This window comes from Macrobrachium nipponense, chromosome 42 (genome assembly GCF_015104395.2).
Source record: "Macrobrachium nipponense isolate FS-2020 chromosome 42, ASM1510439v2, whole genome shotgun sequence".
NCBI classification, from domain to species: Eukaryota; Metazoa; Arthropoda; class Malacostraca; order Decapoda; family Palaemonidae; genus Macrobrachium; species Macrobrachium nipponense.
The window spans coordinates 34,881,542-34,901,789 of NC_061103.1; the positions used below are offsets into that span (position 1 = coordinate 34,881,542).

The window sequence follows — 20,248 nt, forward strand, 5'->3', positions numbered from 1 at the left end:
TTCTATACCGAACAACCATTAGTTGTGAAGGAAATACAATACACCACTATACAATTACTGGCAGGACAGCTAAGAACAATATAAGAACCTGTCATTGATGATAAATGACGCAATGCTCTTGAGTGATGTTTTTGTTTACGATGCACACCTGGCAAAATCTGTGGGACAAAAAATGCAGCCCCTCAATATAATTTACCCTTCCAGACTAAGTTGAAGATTCTCAGTGAAAGACCCTGAAATGCAAAGGAGAACCCTTTACAGGTAATGCCATATGTTTCTTTATTCGACACTATTTCCTTTTCCATTGCTTTAATAAATTTTAAATGAGATGGGGAATTTGTCTCCAAAGGGGAAATATAGGAATACATATGAAGGGGATTTTTCTGAATAATGGCAAAATGTATACTGTACATTCACGATTAAAAAATACAAGCCATACATTTATTCCAATTCATTTGATAACTTGTCCAAAAGAAATAATCGAATGAACAAAAGAAAAAAATAAAATGAGAAGCACTACAATATATGAACATAACCCTGAGAACAGTAGGTGTCAAAATAACAATAACAACTTTGCCAGCTGGCAAATGTTGCAATGGCGGCCACAAATGTCAGTTTCCGATGGCTAGATCTGTTGGAAAAGGAGTTTGACAAGGCGTTCGTCGACCTCGATCTTTTAATAGGCAAGTGCATGAATTGAGATGGGTTTCCTCATTTTGTTAGTAGACATTAACCGGGTGTAATTACCATATAGTTGTGACTGTGATCTACGGGTGTCATACCTAGTCAGAGACCCTTATGACCCTTGCACCATTTTTTCGTAGGCCTGTTCGTAGTTTAACGCCAAGGTAATGTCAGGTTTCTGGTTGAACATTATTTGAAAGAATCTATCAGTTCCTGTATTTTGTTTAAGGTCATCACAAGCAACTTTGTTTAATAGGCTACCTAGTAGTATGCTCCATCCCGGCAGGCCTCGGCTTTTTATCAGTGACATTTTATCATTTTCTAGAAGATTGGTAGAACTATGAAACTTGCAGCAGTGCTTCTTGATCTTACCTTCCTTTAGGTGTTGGGTTCTAGGATTACATGACAAGAACACTCTCAAGTCATGCAGTAGCCTAAATTGTGGAATGAGTCCTGACCTTATTTAACCTCTTTTGCAATGGAAGAAATTTGGCAAGAAGTGGAGGAAGGCCAAAGTCGTTTGCTTGTGTCTTAGAGGAGTTGAGATTCGTAATGTTGAACAATCATTGTTATTAATGTTCCCTAGTTGCTTGAATGCAGTAGGGTAAACAACTGACTGGACTGGCCAACCCACTGACTACTGCGTTTGTGGCCACTCTTCGAAAAAGCACTTTAACACATCCTGACACCGGAGGTGGTCATCAGTCATGAGTTGTTGGTGGTGAGAGGAACAGCTCGAGACCTCTACTCTCCTTTCGAAGTAAGTATTTTCCCCAAAGTTAGAAATTAAGGCCATATATTAAGTAAACAGAGGGTAATGAAAAGTGTGACCAAACGCAGTGCACACTACCCCCATGACGCTTTCGAAATTTTTACTTACAACTAAAAATGTTTCGAAGATTTACGCCATCTCGATGTTTGCAGAGTCGCTTTTGTCAACAACAAACGTCCCATTTCCTGTGCTAAATCCGCACACCACTTGTACCCATAGACGCTGGGGCACTTTCATCACAACAGTCGTAAACACCGACTTCCAACCACTACTTATCCAAGGGAACTATGGATTTTAGTAGAAGAAGAAGTGTGCACTAGATAATTATTTAAATAAATCGTTAAACGTCAGTATAAGGTCATGAATTGCATAAATATTTTTACATATTCATGATTATTAATGTGAAAATATCGTTGTTGAAAAAGTAACTAGATTCCTGACTCAAATATCAACAGTTTTGCTTGTGAACTGTACCTCAGGCGTTCTTCGCGCTCTTCAGTTGTTTATCAGTGTTGCCAACTGGTATGTGTTTACCCTCCAAACTGGGTATAAGACTTACACAAAACTGGGGAAATAAGTAAAATTACTGCATTACTATGATAACTAGAATTCATGGAAACAGTTTGTAAATGCATCGGCGTATGTGTGAAGCTCTACTAGATTGGCAACAATGAGTCATTTTGCCGTCGTCTGCTCGTAAGTACTTCAGAAATATCTGTAATTTTTCGGGGTTAATTTGGTTGCAAAAAAGGGTTAATAGACATGAATTAAATAAGCATTTTGAAGTAACAAAGTAAAGTTGAACTAAATAATGAGTAAAGTAAACAATTAAGGGAATAAAGCTTTGCACCTCATAAATTGTGTACTCATGTGCTGCCCGTAACTGTGCTTGTGGAGTGAGCGCTTAGGAACCAGGAACCGCAGCATGGTTCAAGTGCAATTTGGAGTGAATTAAGACCAAAATGTGTATAATTACAATCAAATAAGCACTGTGGAGTTTCAGTTGTGATGGCAATGAGGATAAAACCACCGATTACAAGGTAAATATGAATTTCAGTTCAAACCATGACCCCAGGAATAAAAATTTCATACTTTCACTAATATAGGCAACAAAATGTTGTTTTATTGTGCTGATTACAACTACAATCTTGAGTAAGATCAATAAATGTTACATATATACGCTAACATTGTTCAAATGAGTGCTGGGAAGGCTGGGAAAGATGGTGGATTGTTTGTGGTTACGAACGACAAGTCACGTGGTTGCCGCCATATTGGATTTCAAAACTGCCTTAAAAACATATTTTACGAAGAGCTCACATGCTTATTTTAGTTCGTATGGCGCTTTCATATATCACATTATGTTGACGAAACTTCAATCTTTTGAATGGTATGCTTAAAGATGTAATTATATTCTTGTTTCACCAATTAAATATCGAGTGAATAAGGCCGAGCCACGTGATGACGATGGATCGACTGCGGTTGTTTACCATATACTTTCAAGTGAGTGCATTTTCTCTCTCTCTCTCTCTCTCTCTCTCTCTCTCTCTCTCTCTCTCTCTCTCTCTCTCTGTCCCCCATTTTAAGTTTCCAACTATTATAATAAAGAAGCATGTAATTACACACAATTTGAGATGAACAGTTACGATAGCATTTTTTACAGAACTTCTAAGACATCCACAGTATCACTTATGAAGATGGCCTTTCATAACCATTGGATGAATAACCCTGTTTAAAGTGTGTTGTTCAGCAAATGGCTGAAGGATTAATACAGTTTAATTGTTTTCTGTAAATTAGCCTAGGTAGTCACTCATATGTCTTTTACAATTTTTTCTGTGATATATTGTAGTTTACTATACTAGAGGCTGTTTTATGTAGTACTTATTGGATAGTCCATTGTGAAATGGGCTTATTGGCTACCCTCTCTCTCTTACCATTACAAACTGAAAACTGGATGGTATTGGATGAGTAACTGTTCACTAAGGTTAATACCAAAACATTTATTTGGATCTTGTTGTAACTAAGGGTGACAGCAGATACATGTCTGTCACAATGGAAGGCATTATAGGATGCAAACACTTCCACTTAACTATCATTTAGGAAAAAAAATTACTGTGGTTGATTGAAAGCCACCTTGTTCAACAACCAGTCACTTTTTCCTTGGGTAGTCCCCATAATTTGGTTTGAGTTTTAACTGGTCTTATACTCCAACTAAAATGCTTTTCTTTTTCTCCCCCTCTAACATTAATAGCCTAAAACTATTTGGCTCTTGCTTCCTTTGTAACTCCTGTTGTATTCTCAAGTTGAAATGAATATTTTACCAAGAAATACAAGCCCCAGTATGTTTATCTTGCTTATGTCCAAATTTCCAGTATGTTTTTGTTATTGTTTTAATGTATTTGGAACCAGATGTAGATATTGCAGCAATACTATGCACAAAAAGTTTGTCTTTTTTGATCCCAATACTCTGTAATATTGAAGAAGAGCAATTCCTTCTCTCAGCCTTCTTTTTCTGTTTCAGCTCTCATTAAATCATTATTATTAATGACACCATATATATTCTAACAACCAAAGGACATGTAACTTTTTTAATTCATAACTTTTTACCATTTGAAATGCCTTGTTTGTGCTTTTATCACAATATATACATATGACACCACAGATTGCAAATATCGCATTGTTTCCAGTGACCTTTTACTATTATACTGAGTTATAAATGTAATGAGCTTATTCTGTTTAACTGTGTTGTCTTGTTAACAGGAGAAGTTGACCATTTTGATGAAGATGAAGCAAATTTTCAGTGGCCAGCAAGGGGTCGCCTTGAATCTCTGTCCTCTTGCTTTGCACAACTTACCCACAAAGCTCAAACTGTATTTCAAGCAAATGCAAAATTGGAGGTTTGTATATTTATTATAACAATAGTTCACTAGTCACAGTACATGTTTCAGTGTACAGTATTAAGATAATTAGGAAATTTTAAACTGTACTGTAGTTAGAGATCAAAATATATTTATGTACTGCCCTGTATTTCTGAAATGCCCTTTCTTTTTTATGAAAGGAAATCAGAAAAGCTCTCAAGTCATATTTTCAGTTTAGATAATAATGCAGTTTAGATAATAATGCATTTGTACACAAGATGAGAAATATGGCTTATACGATCTAATTATGACCTCCCTTATATTCATGACATTATTTATTTTTCCAGGCTGAGCTTGTACATTTACGTCATGAATGTGCAGAAAGCAGAGCATTCCGGGAGGTTGCTGTAGCAGAAAGTCGGGAATTGTTGATGAGACTTCATTCAGCACAATTACAGCTTCATTCAGCGAATGGTACAACTAATGTAGACGATTCAGAAAAAATTAGGGAGAGACTTGTAAGTTGAATGAACTTAAGTGTCCTCCCTTTTATTTATTATTTTTTGTTATCACAGATTCTGTATCCATTGATTTTTTATTGTCTATTTTGTAATTACCATACTCAAGTGGCCACAGAATTTCCATACACCTTAAGCAGTACGTATACTTTGAATTTATGAATTATGTTGTCAGAAAGTACCCTAAGTAGTATATGGTGTCTGTTATTAAAGATTTATGGTTCTGTTGAATTTTGCATTATAATCTTACTATTATACAAAAGTATAACTAGGTTTTTATACCATAGAATTCCTTATAGAATTCATATACATACATAAAACCCCAGTGTTAGTTCAAGTGGGCATGAGGAGTTAGTCCTTTGCTTAAATGTCTGGTTTTTTTATTTCAAAATTTCACATCTTATATTTCATGCTATCATGGTTAGGATGGACTTGTGAGTATTTTGTTCCTTACTTTTTCTTGAGCTTCATGAATGAGTAGTATACTAGTAGTACAGTGTTGTGTAAAAGATGGCTGAGTTGTAAATTTGTCCACTTTCTGTAAAATACTGTGTAACCTGTAACCAAAATTGTCCAAGTAAGTGCTAAATTATGTTTGTCCATCTTTTGTAAAACCGACATTTTAACCAGAATTGTCCTAGTAAGTTAGCTGTTATACTCCATTTTCAGTTGAACTGTTTTACCAGAACTGGCCAAATGAATTCAAAATCGTCAGTTGGGCCATCTTTGGTAAACTAAATTTTAATGTAACTAGTCCAGATGAATGCTAATACTGTATATATAGTCCATCTTCTGTAGATATGATATTTTAACAAGAATTGTCCAAATGGTTGCTAATTTGTGTTGACCATCATCTGTAGACCTGACTTTCCACTACATAGGAACCTCTGTTTTAATTAGATTGAGACAGTATGTTTGATCTTATACTTTAAAGTACCATGCACTGTAGTTTGTTATAGAGTATTTAAGGTAGCTGAAATATTGTTAAGTTTTTGTATGAAAGATGAAAATATCTATAGACTTGTAACTGTCCTAGCTGATCTTGAAAGGTATTTTCTCGCTCATAAAATTGTCTTTTTGTTAGGAACGAGAACTGGAGGAGCAACGTTCATCAAATTTGAAATCTAATGTCGTTCATCATGAAATAGATATTCTACGTAAAGAGAATGAGTCACTGCGCCGTTACATTTTAGGACTACAAGGAGAGCTTTATGGTGCCAAATTAGCTGCTAAATATCTTGATAAAGAATTAGCTGGAAGGTAAGTTATCAGTACTTTATTTCTTGGGAATTGTGTGATAGGCTCTCAAGCTCATTTTTCCACTCAAGTGAGACCTGTAGAAGATAAAGTCAGTGGCTGCTGGTGTATCAAACCTCCTTCCTTATAGCTCACAGGAACAGTAAGGTTGTTTGCCTGGTGAAAATGTATCGTAGCCTGAGTAAAGCTTTAATGGGAGACCACAGAATGAAAATTGCTGATGATCCCACTGAGCTACAACAACCTGAATTGGGAATGGAGGGGAGCTCAAACACTTGCACTTCATCTTCTTTCCCAGTTCCTTTCTTCGATCTTTCTGTCCAACCACTCCAACTCCCCCTTTTCATTCTCTTGAGTGCTTCGGTGTTTGGTTTCATAGCCAAACTTTCGTAAATCCTAAATCAAATAGTCTATGATGGCTGAATATCTAGCATAAGGCTAGAAAGTCAGTTTTGTTCATGACACTTACCTGCCAGATATATATAGCTGTATTCTCTGACGTTCGACAGAATTTCAAAACTCCCGGCACACGCAGTGGTCGGCCAGGTGGTTAGTACCCATTCCCGCAGCTGGGAGGTGGGCGTCAGGAACCATTCCCATTTTCTATTCAGATTTTTCTCTGTCGCGGTAGTGTAAACACGTGTTTCCATTACCTCCGCTCAGGATTTTGAAAACTTCTTTGGTCACTTAAGTATTCTGATTGTCTTTTGGTTTTTGAAATTGGCTTTGTGACTTGGCATACGCTATTGTGGTTTGGATTTGAATTTGGCTTGGATTGTTCTTGAATCGTGATGTCTGGATCTAGTTCTACTAGTTTCAGGGTGTGCGGTGTGAAAGAGTGTAAGGTTAGGCTACCGAAAGCCTCGGTAGACCCTCACACGGTGTGCACGAATTGTAGAGGGCATGTTTGCTTATTGGATGATAGGTGTAAAGAATGTGAGGTTCTGACTAATATTGAATGGAAGGCGTATGAGTCTTATGTATGTAAGCTTGAACGTGACAGAATCAGGAGGTCTTCCTCCAGGAGTGCTTCTGTCAAAAGTCGCGGTGATAAAACACCGCAGTCTAACATAAATGTAGAGGCTGTTGCGCCTAATCCTGTTATTTTGCCTTCGGGCAATGAAGTGATTGCTGAAGGTAACGCCCTTACTACAATTATGGAGTCGATTCGGAACCTGGAATCAAAAGTGCTCGCGCTCCAAACTAATGTGCAAAAGTGCAGTGATAGTGATAGTGTTGTGGAGGGGGCGTCAAACCGGTCCTATAGCGCCTCGAGGCTGAGACCTCTGTCGGACTCCCAGGACATAGGGAATGGACATGTCGTAAGCCGAAGGAGGGTTACGGGAACTAAACACCGGTCTGGCGTCCCTTCGGCAGTACCTGAAGACGATTCCCAGGCTGCCAAAGATCGTGCGTGAGCTCAAATATTGAAAGAATGTTTCTCTTCCTCCGAGACGTCTTCTCCTCAACGAGGACGGGTCTCTCGGAGGGCCTCTCAAGACGAGAGCGGTAAGGACGTAAGACGTCGCACAGGCGACCATCGTCGTTCCCGCCCTCTTAAGAGAGGATTTAGAGAAGAGGACGCTTTATCAGAAGATCGGGAACGTCCTTCTACGCGGCTTCCGCTTAGCTCTTCTCCGGAAGACTTTGAAGACGGTATCCCGCAAAAGAGGGTTAGGACTTCTTGTGAAAAGGAGGTAGTTTTATTCTCCAATCTACCTGATTTTAGTCCTGAGAGAAAGAAGAGGGCGTCCCCTCGCCCATCTTCTTCTCACTGGATAAGTCCTTCGTATGAATCTTCCCCGTCTAAGGAGACTCTACTGGTGATGCATCAACAATTGTCTGCATTTTTCGCTAAAAGAGAGTCAAGATCACGTCATCGTAAGAAGGATCTATGGTTGCCTGTCAAGAAATCCAGGCGTTCTCCTTCTTCCTCTCCTCGTTCTTCTCCCTCTCCTGTTTCGTCGCCTTCTAGACCTCGACGACTCATTCAGGAGCGCGCTAGTGCTCCTTTTGATAGAGCCTCTGGAAGTATCGGCGAAAACGATAAAGACGTTAGTTGCCGCACAGGCGGCCGTCGCCTTTGTCAGGAGTTGGAGAACGCTCAGAGGACTCGCTTCGGCGATGTTCGACCGGAGGAAGATAAAGTTGATAGTAGAGAACATAGGGAGAGTCTCCAGCGCCATAGAACTTTTAGAGAAACTTCTGTCAAGGTTTCTCCTCGGCGGGACACTCCTCCAAAAGCAATTAAGTGTCGAGACGCTCGGCAAGAATCCCATAAAGACTCTTATCAGCACTCTCGTTCTGCGGTCTTTCAAGAAGCCGCTCAGAATGTAAGATTTAAGTATCGAGAAAGTTCGAAGGACAACGTTGATGGCGCGCTTCAGTCTACGTATCATGTCGCTCCTCAACAGGTGCGCAAAGGCATGGTTAGTGAGACTCGACGTCCTATTCGTCGTGAAACTGTTCAGGACGCTCGTGAGGACGCTTTGCTGGATGCGCAATATCACAAGCATCGGGTTGCTAGACAAGAAACTCACGATGCAGGTTCTGAAGACGCTAAACATCCTAGACGTCATGGCGCTATACGGCATGAATTTAAGAAGACTTTGCTAAGTGCTCGACGTCCTTCACGTCAGGACGCTCGCCAGGAGGAAGATAAAGACGCTCATGAATATGCGTTTGAGGACGCTAGGCGTCCTAAAAGTCAGGACGCTCGCAGAAATACGAGGCAGGACGCTCCTCAGACGAGTGAGCGATCGATTCTTCAAGAATTTGGACGAAAGCCTCATTTAGACTCTCGTCAAGAGGGAGTTCTCCAGGACGCACCGCATGACGTTCCTTTACAGGAACTTGATAGAAATTCGACGCTGATAGGAGAACATACTCTAATCTCCTCTTCGAAAATTCTTCAGGGAAATAAGAGCTTAATCTCTTCTCGCTCGAAACAGGACACCTCTGCTGTTCCATTGGAAGAAGAATATTTGACTGACCCTAGTCCTGAGGATGAAGAAGAGTCTTCAGCCTCATCTTCTTCAGACTATAAAACCCTGACTCGCCTTTTGAAAGACTTGTTTCCTAATAAGTTTCAAGCTCCAGTTCCTCTCTCTCCACCTTCTCAACTATCTTCATCGAAGGCAAGGAAGACACCAGGATTTGTGAAGATGGCCACGTCTCTCTCTACAAAAAGGGCGTTCAAAAGGATTCACGATTGGATGGAATCCAAGAAGGCGAAGGGCAAGACTTCATTTGCTCTTCCCCCCGCAAAACTTAGTGGTAGAGGAGGAATCTGGTATGAAACGGAGGAGGAAGCAGGTTTGAGGATCCCTGCCTCCGCTCAAGGTGATTTCTCTAATTTAGTTGATGCGCCTAGAAGATCTTACCTTCCGTCAGCGAAAGTATCCTGGACGATGACGGAAACAGACCATCATCTTAAGGGTATTTACAGGACACTAGAAGTTTTTAACTTCCTTGACTGGTGTCTGGGGGTCTTAGATATGCAGTCTAGAAGTCCAGACTCTATTTCTTTAGAGGAATTATCTAGTATTTTGTCATGTATGGACAAAGCAGTAAGGGATGGCTCCGACGAATTGGCATCACATTTGCGTCGGGAGTCCTGAAGAAACGTGCGCTTTACTTTAGCTTTACATCGAAATCAGTATCGCCCGCACAGAAAGCAGAACTGTTGTTCGCCCCCTTTTCGGCTCATCTTTTTCCGCAATCAATGATAAAAGATCTATCAGTGAATCTTCAGGAGAAAGCAACGCAGGACCTATTATCTCAATCCTCAAAACGTCCTGCTGCCCAGCCCTCTTTCCGGACTACGCAAGTTTCCAGGAAGAATTTTAAGCCCTTTCATGGCAGAGCTCCCTCGAGAGCCTCCACTCGGGGGAGGAGCTTCCCTAGAGGCAGAGCCCCATCTAAGCCTAGGGGAAAGAAATGACTTATCTACCCTTCAGACACCGGTCGGAGCGAGACTCTCTCTCTTTGCAGAAGCATGGAGGATAAGAGGAGCGAACAGTTGGTCTCTCGAAGTTATCGAGAACGGTTACAAGATCCCGTTCCTCTCAAGACCTCCTTTAAGCACAGAACCGATAGATCTGTCGCCATCTTACCAAACTTCGAAACAACAGATCCTGCTAGATCTTCTGGATCAAATGTTAGAGAAGAGAGCAGTAGAGCGGGTTCTATCATTGAATTCCCCGGGCTTTTACAACAGGTTATTCTTGGTTCCGAAGCAGTCGGGGGGATGGAGACCTGTCCTGGACGTGAGCAGACTGAATCTTTTCGTAAGAAAGGAAAAATTCAAGATGGAAACTTCACAGTCTGTTTTAGCAACACTAAGACCAGGGGACTGGATGGTGTCCTTGAATCTCCAAGACGCATACTTCCATGTCCCGATTCATCCCCGGTCCAGGAAGTACCTCAGATTCGTCTTGAAAGGACAGGTCTTCCAATTCAGAGCCCTCTGCTTCGGACTAAGTACAGCTCCGATGGTTTTCACGTTTCTGATGCAAAACGTAGCAAAATGGCTTCATCTTTCGAAGATAAGTCTCACTCTATCTCGACGATTGGCTCATCCGGTCGTCTTGCAAGACAAAGCGTCTGGAGGACCTTCACACAACGTTACAGCTGACAAAAGCCCTAGGCCTTCTCGTCAATTTCGAGAAATCCCATCTGATCCCAACACAGTCCATCGTGTATCTGGGGATTCAGATGGATTCAGTGGCTTTTCAAGCTTATCCATCCATGGAACGTTGGCTGAAATGCTTAGAAAAAGTATCAGTCTTCTTAGAGAAGGAAATATGCTCAGCGAGGGAATGGATGAGTCTGCTGGGGACCATTTCCTCGCTGGAGAAATTTGTTTCTCTGGGAAGACTGCACCTCAGACCTCTTCAGTTTTTCATAGCAGACAACTGGAGAAACAAAAAAGACTTGAACGAAATTTTGAGAATCTCTCAGTCGGTCAAAGACCATTTGAAGTGGTGGTTCGATCCCGTCAAGCTATCGGAAGGACTGTCTCTCAAGCTTCTGAGCCCAGACCTAGTGTTGTTCTCAGACGCGTCCATGACAGGCTGGGGAGCAACACTGGGTGAGGAGGAAGTGTCAGGTCTCTGGGGAGGGGAACAGAGATCCTGGCACATAAACCTCAAGGAATTAGAAGCAATTCGATTGGCTCTGCAATTCTTCGAGGGAAGAATTATAGGACGGATTGTCCAGATCAATTCGGACAACACCACTGCTCTCGCATACATCAAGAAACAGGGAGGGACGCATTCTCGATCCCTGTTCGAGACAGCGAGGGATATCTTGCTCTGGGCAAAGTTGAGAAATATAACGATACTAACAAGGTTCGTGTCAGGAGTGCAGAACGTTCAGGCAGACCTTCTCAGCCGTCAACATCAGCTGCTTCCGACCGAGTGGACTCTCCATTCAGAAGTTTGCCGGGAGTTGTGGAGACTGTGGGGGAGGCCGTTAGTAGACCTCTTCGCGACATCGAAGACAAAGAGGCTCCCAATTTACTGCTCCCCGGTTCTCGACCCAGGAGCGATAGCGATAGATGCCATGCTATGGAATTGGAAGGGAATGGATGTCTACGCCTTCCCTCCATTCAAACTCCTGGGAGAGGTGATAAGGAAGTTTGCGGCTTCAGAAGAAGCAAGAATGACCCTGATCGCCCCATTTTGGCCGGCAAGCGACTGGTTCGCAGAGGTCATGTCATTTCTGGTAGACTTTCCAAGGACTCTACCAGAAAGAATCGATCTACTCAAACAGCCCCACTTCGAGAGGTATCACAAAAACCTCTCCGCTCTGAGTCTGACTGCATTCAGACTATCGAAAAGTTGGCCAGAGCGAGAGGTTTTTCAAGAGCAGTGGCAAGAGCTATTGCCAACGCTAGAAGAACATCATCTCAAGCTGTTTACCAATCGAAGTGGGCTGTTTTTAGGAGATGGTGTAAGAGGAGAGATATTTCCTCCTCCACGACCTCTGTGAGCCAGATTGCCGATTTCCTTCTACACCTTAGAAGTGTTGACAAGCTTTCAGTGCCCACGATCAAAGGCTACAAAAGCATGCTGTCGACAGTCTTCCGGCACAGGGGCTTGGATCTGTCGAATAATAAGGATCTGCACGATCTTTTGAGGTCTTTCGAAACCTCAAAGATTCCGCGACCTAGAATTCCGTCATGGAATCTAGATGTTGTCTGAAATTTCAATCAATGTTCAAGCCCGCCCCGTTTGAACCTTTGCATGCTGCCTCGATGAAGGATCTAACTAGAAAGGCTGTCTTCCTAACCGCTTTGGCATCAGCGAAAAGGGTTAGCGAGATTCAGGCCATGAGTAAGCATGTGGGCTTCAGAGAACACAATGCGGTGTGTTCTCTGAGTCCCTCGTTCTTAGCTAAGAACGAAAACCCGTCCAACCCCTGGCCCAAGAGCTTTGAAATCAAGGGATTATCAGAGGTTACCGGACGAGAACCAGAGAGAGTCCTGTGCCCTGTCAGGGCTCTCAAGTTTTATCTGGCAAGAACTAAACAATGTAGAGGTCCGTCGGACAACCTGTGGTGCTCGGTTAGGAGACCAGAATTACCAATGTCCAAGAACGCTCTAGCGTTCTTCTTAAGAAGCACCATCAGGGAGGCTCATGCTTCCTGTCCAGATAGTGACCTTAGTCTTTTGAAGATTAAAGCTCACGAAGTCAGAGCTATAGCGACTTCGGTTGCTTTTCAAAAGAATATGGCACTCAGTGATATCTTGAGTGCCACATATTGGCGAAGCAACTCTGTGTTCGCCTCACATTACCTCAGAGATGTGAAAGCGACATATGAGAATTGCTACTCGCTGGGACCGTACATTTCCACAGATATAGTAATGGGGACATGAAGCGGCACGATTCCCATCCTTTAGAAAATGGATAGGTGTGCTTTTAATTTATGGTGTTGTTTTTTATGGTTGTAGGGTCGCCGCTTGAGGCGGACTTCCCTTTATTTAGCCTAAAAGTTATGGGACTAACTTAGTTGGGCTAGGTCAGGTGGTATTGTATTTGCTTCGTTGTCCTCAGAGTATGGTCAAAATGGTCTAGTCACATTGTGGTCACGCTCCCATTGACAGATCATCTAGAGCCCTCCAGCTATACAGGTCACTACCTTGCTGGAAACTCTAGTAAAGCAGAAGCGGACTTGGGTGACAGTAATCACGAAGTCAGCTATGCTAACAGGTAAGGAACCAAGATGTCAATCATCTGCATGTGAAATGTTTCCAAAATCCTTCTATTCTGTCCCTTCCCACCTCCAAGGGTGGGATTCAGCTATATATATATCTGGCAGGTAAGTGTCATGAACAAAATGATATTGTCATGATACAATAAAGTTTGTTCATACTTACCTGGCAGATATATATATAGCTGTATTCTCTGACGTTCGACAGAATTTCAAAACTCCCGGCACACGCAGTGGTCGGCCAGGTGGTTAGTACCCATTCCCGCCGCTGGGAGGCGGGCGTCAGGAACCATTCCCATTTTCTATTCAGATTTTTCTAGACCACTGTCCCCTGAGGGGAGGTGGGTGGGTACTTGATTATATATATCTGCCAGGTAAGTATGAACAAACTTTATTGTATCATGACAATATCATTTTTGTCTTCCATCTGTCACTGTCAGAGTCAGATGTTAGTGTGATGCCTTTTCTTTTAATTAGTTAAGGTTTCATCCAAGTAAAAGTATTTTATGGAAAGCACCCATTTATGAAAACCTAAATTTAAACTTTATGTGGAAATATATACCAGGTAAAGGAATACAGTAAAAAATGGCTTTCAGAATAGACCCTCCGACATGGGAAAAATGGGCCTGAGAGCATTATCTGCTACAAAAATTCATCTGGGAATTGAGGAGTCGTAACATGAACTCAACGGAATTACATAAGCAATGATGCATTCTTGATAAGTGGGCTAAATGTGACATTGAAACTGCTTTGCAGTGAGTCTGAGATCTAATATTAGAGCATCTCCCTTACTTTCTGCCATTTGCATATAGTACAACTGAAAACAATATTGTATATAATTAAGATTACGTACAATTAAGTTGCTCCAGAAAAATTGAAAGGCTGCTATGCAATGTATGTGAGGTAAAATCATTACAGTACTGTACAGGACAAACTGCAGGTTGTTTGTTTTTAGCAAATTGACATTAAATAAATTTTTTCATAATTTTTCCTACCATGAATTTTTCTAATTTAAGGGTTTTTCCTAATTGTAAAAAAGCAATAAGGAGCCTATTTAAGTAAAAACATGGAGCCTATTTTTACCAAATTCAATTTACGGCTGTGCTGGTTTCATGTTGTAATGCAAAATATTGGGTTTTGATAATAATTGTTTTCATAACAATTCTTTATAATCATGAAAAACAGAAAACATTACAAATACTGTATGTAATGCTTTACTGAGGAATTTCTTTTGTTCTGTTTAATACATACAAATCACAGTTGTTGTTTGTAAACTTGGTAAACTGAATGAATGAAATGTGTCTTTAAATAGGATTCAACAGATTCAGCTATTAGGCAGAGATTTACGAGGAGAGGAACATGACAAATTATGGCATCAGTTGGAAGCCGAGATACACTTGCATCGTCATAAGACTGTTGTTCGAGCATGTCGCAACAGATTTTCTCATAATACGCAGGTAATTTTTGAGTCTTTAAGACTGTGCTGTATTTTACCTTGTGAAAAAGCTTTAAGATACTCTTAAATGTTTTGTAGTATCAATTTTTTTTGTCGTCGGAAGTAGTAAACAGACTAATGAAGATTCTTACTCAACCAGAAGTATCGTTTGATATCATTATAATTGTGTTACTTGAAATATTAAGTTATTCAGATGTAATTAATCTATGACAGTAATGCTGTATTACTGCATTAAAAACAGAGGTGATTATAACAGGAGTTTTTAAATACTCAGAAGTTATTTTAACAAGAGGTTTATTAATATACTCTGAGTGAAAGCTGTCTCATCTAGATTATAGTGGCATATGTATTTGTAACTATGTTACTGTTATAAGTGTAAAGCTGCAGTAAAGTTGGTCTTCATATGGATTTTTAATTTGATAACAGATCTGAAGCTTTTACTTAGAAGTTTCCACTTTACAATTGTTTGACTTACAATCATTCAACTTCACAGTGTTGTGGTACGTGGTGGGAAGTATAAGAAAATAGAAAGGAAAAATGTTGAGATTAATTATGCATAGATGATGAGAGAGAGATGGAAATTGACCCCTTGTTTATTTCTCATGTACTATTAGTACAGTATACATAATGCAGTAAAGGTCCATTACTCCTGAAAAATGTAATTTGTAAAACCTGCTTGTATGGCTGTTGGGTAAAAAATTCCCTTTCTGTTTTTCCACAGACTTCACCAGACGCAGGAGGTGATGCCAGTGGAGCAGTAGTTAGTGGTAACAGCATGGCTCGTCCCACAAAACAGCAGCACCGTAGAACTGTCATTTTAAGGAAGGGTGCAAATGAAGGACTTGGCATGTCAGTCACTGTGAGTTAGCCATAATTTAATGTAACGTCCATCTATGTAAGAATGATGCAGTTTCTCATATGCTTCACTCTTTCCTGCATGTAACCTTACCATCCATTAAGCACATGAGTGGTGCTGCTAGACAGTCACCAGATGATCTTCCAGAAATCATAAATAAGTGACTCAGATCTGTGAGGACTGTGAATGTGGACAACCATGAGTCATAGGTTTATATTAAGAAAATGTATTTTTAAGATTACATTTATGGGAATAAATATTTAATATCATGGCTTGAATTATAATGAAATATTGATTTATTATTATCATTATTATTATTGGGCAGTTTACCAAACAGCTGGTGTTAATTTTGTCTGAGATGATTCATGAAGAATTGTACATTAAATTGCTTTTAATCTGTTATATGATTCATGATCCTAGAAAATTATTACGGCATATGTAATAGTATGTAAACTACAAAATATACATCATTGTTGTTTCAGAGTGGACTGGCTAGTCTTTTGAAAACAGAGTTTTTACTCTTTAGTCTCACTAAACTACCAATTTATCAGTTGGTCTGTTTCTTATAGGGTGGAAAAGAACATGGTGTCCCTGTTTTAATCTCAGTCATCCACCCTGATACTCCTGCAAGTCGTTCAGGCCAGTTGTATGTTGGGGATGCCATCTTGAGTGTGAATGGTACATCATTGAAGGAAGTAGGTCTCTGTTGTAATTTTTATTTGTCTTCGTGTATGTTCTTAATCGTTGGATTAAAGTATTTCTTGTTGCTATAAACGTTGTAGTAATTTGTAAAGGAAAACCTAAGATTCCACAGATTTTTAAAATACATTCAATGTTTTTCAGTAGCAAGGAAGGTATTTTTGGAATAAATGAAATGTTTTCATCTTCTGTCATTCATCCTGATGGGGTAGCTATTGAGCAATTTAAAATAAAATTGACTTGTTGACTTGTACTTCAATAAATTATTGACTTACCCTTCATTAAATTTAGACTGCCTGTATTCAATGCTGCTAACAGTATTTTGCATGTAGAATGTCTTTAAATCATGTATGTTTTGCTTTTCCACTTGTTTACTGAATTGTTCATATGTATACGCATTAGCAAATAAAAGAGTAGCTTTTATGCACTGTTAAGATGTTTTATTACTGCTTTATAGTAAAATAATATTCACAGGCAAATCACACAGAAGCTGTTAAACTATTGTCCTCTCAAGAAGGAGACGTCACTTTAGAAGTAGTGTTCGTCTCACCAGAAGAAGATGAAGACGATGATGCATCATTGTTTGGTGACCCTTATAGTTTTAAGTAAGTTTTTGTAGAATTTACTTTTGAAGGTACTGCTATTACTTTTTGATCTTAAAGTAATGTTATAAATCCATTAAGTATTAGATTTAGGATGCTGTTTTATGTGACCTTTATTGATATATTTTAGTTTATGATTTTTACGTTGCGAGTACATTAATGTGCTGTCAATTGTGTGTTACTGTATTACATTTATGTTGTATGTATAGACTATTAAACGGATGATTCATAGAGTTAATATTTATAATTTATAGTTTAAGAAACAAAGATTTAAGTATTGTAAAGGCTAATTTAAGAAAGTACACCATGGCCATTTACCAACTACAGTAATAAGAGAAGTACTACCTTGTAAGGCAGCAAATTAAGAAGCATAGTGTTTATTGATGAAAGAATTAGTAACAACTATGTATACAGTAGTATGTACATGTAGTGAAATTATCTGATGTGTTGATTTTTTAATTCCAGGTACAAAATATTTGACGAAGATGTTGTAAGCCTCACCAGCAGCCAATTAATGCCTAATGGCCGTTTGTCTCGGGCTTCAGTTGAAAGTGTTCGTGGCTCAACAGATAACATGCTTCTAGATTCTCCAAGGTTTTGAACATTACCTCATGTTAAATTGTTAGCTAGTTTAATCAGATCTCATATTATGCACAGATTAACTAGAACATTCAAAGGTCTTGTTAGTAAGAATGATACTTACTAGAATGGTGGCCTTTAATGGGTTTTTGTAACTTTTGGTAGTTAAACAGCACATTCATTTTTCTGTATTAAAGGAATAGACTTTGTTTTGTAAAATAACAGTTTTTAGTAACTGGTTCACACCATAAATTGTCATTCAGCCATTTTAAGAAGTAAACTTTATTGATGAACTTATGTTTACTGGGAAGGATGCTTCGAGGATTTATCAACATGTGAATTTATATGTCATTCACAGGCGACGTCTGGACGTTGAAGTAATCAGTGAAAGTAGAGAAGAAACGCTGTTACAAAATGGCAATGGTGATATTCACGTTGCTGCAAATGGTGTCGCAGAAATTAGTAATGGCTTGAGTTGTGAAGCAGTCTCGCAAGAAAGTCTAAATGGTGCGCCAGGACGATTGGAGTTTCACAGTGACATGGGTGAGAGTTTGGGTGAGTAATAGATTTTTTCTAGTCACTACTATACACCTAAGATTATCTTTCAGATATAGGTGAAATTATTATTTAAAATAATATGATGACTGGAGAAAGAAATGCACAGTTAAATACCTGTACAAATATATTTAAGACTAAAGCTTAACAAAGTTTTTGAGAATCTGTATGATCCCCCTTTGAAGAGGGGAACTGTACCAATTCTTGAAAGCTCTGTTTAGCTTTAGTCTCAAGCATACTTGCACAGATAAATAACTGTGGCTTTTCTCCATTTCAGGACTCATGCTAGTATGAGTATTTTTTAAATATTATGATTGATAGATTGGTTTGTTTATTTGATTTGTTTATGAGAAATTTTAATGTTGAATGTAAGACTGAAATTAGAGAAAACATATTTTTTAGGAAGTGAGGATGAAGGACACAGACCTTCAGGTACCCCAGATGCTCTTGCACAAAAACTCTCTGATAATGCTCAAGTAGAAGTGGCTTCTGATGTCATGGAAGAAACACAAAATAAACCTCAGCAAGCTAGCTCAGGAGGTGCTGATGCAGAACTGCAAGAAGTTGGTGACAACAGTTTCTCAGTAAGAGAAACTATGGACTCAATTACTGATGTCACGGAATCATCGTTGAGGTTAGTTAGTATAGATGTTATAGTTAATATTATTTTATGGTAAAAAAATAAAAATTAACTTTTAATTTCTTTAACTACTATACTTCCATATCGTTGTTGAAAAATAACAACCTTAATAGATACATATCTTCTGTTTTATTTAGTCTATCATATTGATAACAAATTTGAATTAACTGTAAATTACAAATTTGTTCATTCACAGCTCTCCTTCCATAGAAGATTATGAAGATGATCAGAACAGAGGCAGCTGTACCCCTCCAGAAGATAGTGAACGAAAGCTGAGCGTAGTTTTTAATCCGTAAGATGATTTGTCACTGTGATGTGTTTATTGCATCTTCCTCTTTCTGTCACTTTTAATGAAATGAAAATGGGAAAATAGGAAAAAATGTCAAGAACCTCAAGTTTTTTTCCATGTAACTGCATAGGCATTTAAATTTTCTGCTTTACTTATGCCCTAGTTGTAACTATTATTCTTAATAGAATTTTTAGTCCATTTGCTCATTTTTTACAGGTATTGATGAAGAGACCATACATACTTTATAAGTATAATGGTGTCTTAGCTTAGAGGGTGATAAATATGTTTCTTAAGAAAAACAAAAAGACTAAAAATCAGATTGTACAGAAGTTGGGAGAATAGGGGAGAATAGGTATGTGTATGTACAAGGGGGGACTGATTATCAGACGTGATTTGACTGGCTGAGAAAGGAAAGACTTTCTTGATCTTAACAGACCAGTGGCCAAAATGGAATACCTCTGTGTATTAAAGAGAGAGGCTTGTATCTCAACGGCAAAGCTGGCCCTAATGGAGCCTAGAAATGTAACAAGTTTAAAATAATCTTAATGGAAGAAGGAGTCTGTATTGCAGAAACAAAGGCATGTGGCCAATATTCTCAACAGGTTTAGATAAGGCCATTATCATTAGAGGTTAGGTAACCATGATGATTAAAGTAATTCACAACACCAAAGATAATTTTGAAGTAACCTAAATTACCAGAAGGTTTGGGGTTAGAGATTTGGTTTCATTATCTGCAAGGAAATTCTTCAACAGAAAATTCCTTTTTTTAAATTATCTATTCTTATAATTAATAGTTATATGAATGTTTCCTTTGTTCCATTTTTTAAAATCTATCAGTAGTTACATAGTTTTCAAATTGTTTTTGGAAGCGTTTCTTCATTTTCTTTAATTATTACGTATTGTATTTTTTATATTTACCAACATAATTTCTTACATTTTGATAATTTTTTTTATATTAATTTGTGTTTTCATGTATGACACTTACCTGGCAGGTATATATATAGCTATATTCTCTGTTCGCACTGGCAGAATTTTCAAAACTCGCGGCAACCGCTAGATCACTGGTAGTTCAGGTGATCGCCACCCCGCTCCCGTGGCGCTGGTGCTCGGAATCATTCCCATTTTCGTCAGATTTTTTTATTTTCTGCCACTGAACCGGCAACATCGTTGTTGGTTCCCTGCTAGAATTCGAAACTCGTTAGCTGACTTTCGCTGTACTTGGATGGTTTATTGGGTATCGTATTGGAAAGTTTGGATGGCAATCGCGATTG

The 20,248-nt window shown here is 39.1% G+C and overlaps 1 protein-coding gene across 3 annotated transcripts; it reads left to right on the forward strand.

The window, feature by feature from the left end:
• Nucleotides 1-556: 556 nt before the first annotated feature.
• LOC135213088 (Golgi-associated PDZ and coiled-coil motif-containing protein-like) lies at nucleotides 557-19,944 on the forward strand. 3 transcript variants are annotated; one of them, XM_064246955.1, is made up of 12 exons: nucleotides 557-683; nucleotides 4,214-4,350; nucleotides 4,659-4,829; nucleotides 5,914-6,089; nucleotides 14,614-14,758; nucleotides 15,479-15,616; nucleotides 16,183-16,308; nucleotides 16,787-16,917; nucleotides 17,380-17,508; nucleotides 17,852-18,036; nucleotides 18,451-18,682; nucleotides 18,885-19,944. In XM_064246955.1, the coding sequence occupies exons 1-12, from the start codon at nucleotides 596-598 to the stop codon at nucleotides 18,982-18,984; spliced, it is 1,758 nt and encodes a 585-aa protein (XP_064103025.1). In that variant the 5' UTR covers nucleotides 557-595; the 3' UTR covers nucleotides 18,985-19,944. The 3 variants fall into 3 exon arrangements, with proteins under 3 accessions (XP_064103025.1, XP_064103024.1, XP_064103026.1); XM_064246954.1 differs by having other exon boundaries at nucleotides 17,852-18,048; nucleotides 18,885-19,929; XM_064246956.1 differs by lacking the exon at nucleotides 557-683 and adding an exon at nucleotides 690-2,956 and having other exon boundaries at nucleotides 17,852-18,048; nucleotides 18,885-19,935.
• Nucleotides 19,945-20,248: the final 304 nt, after the last annotated feature.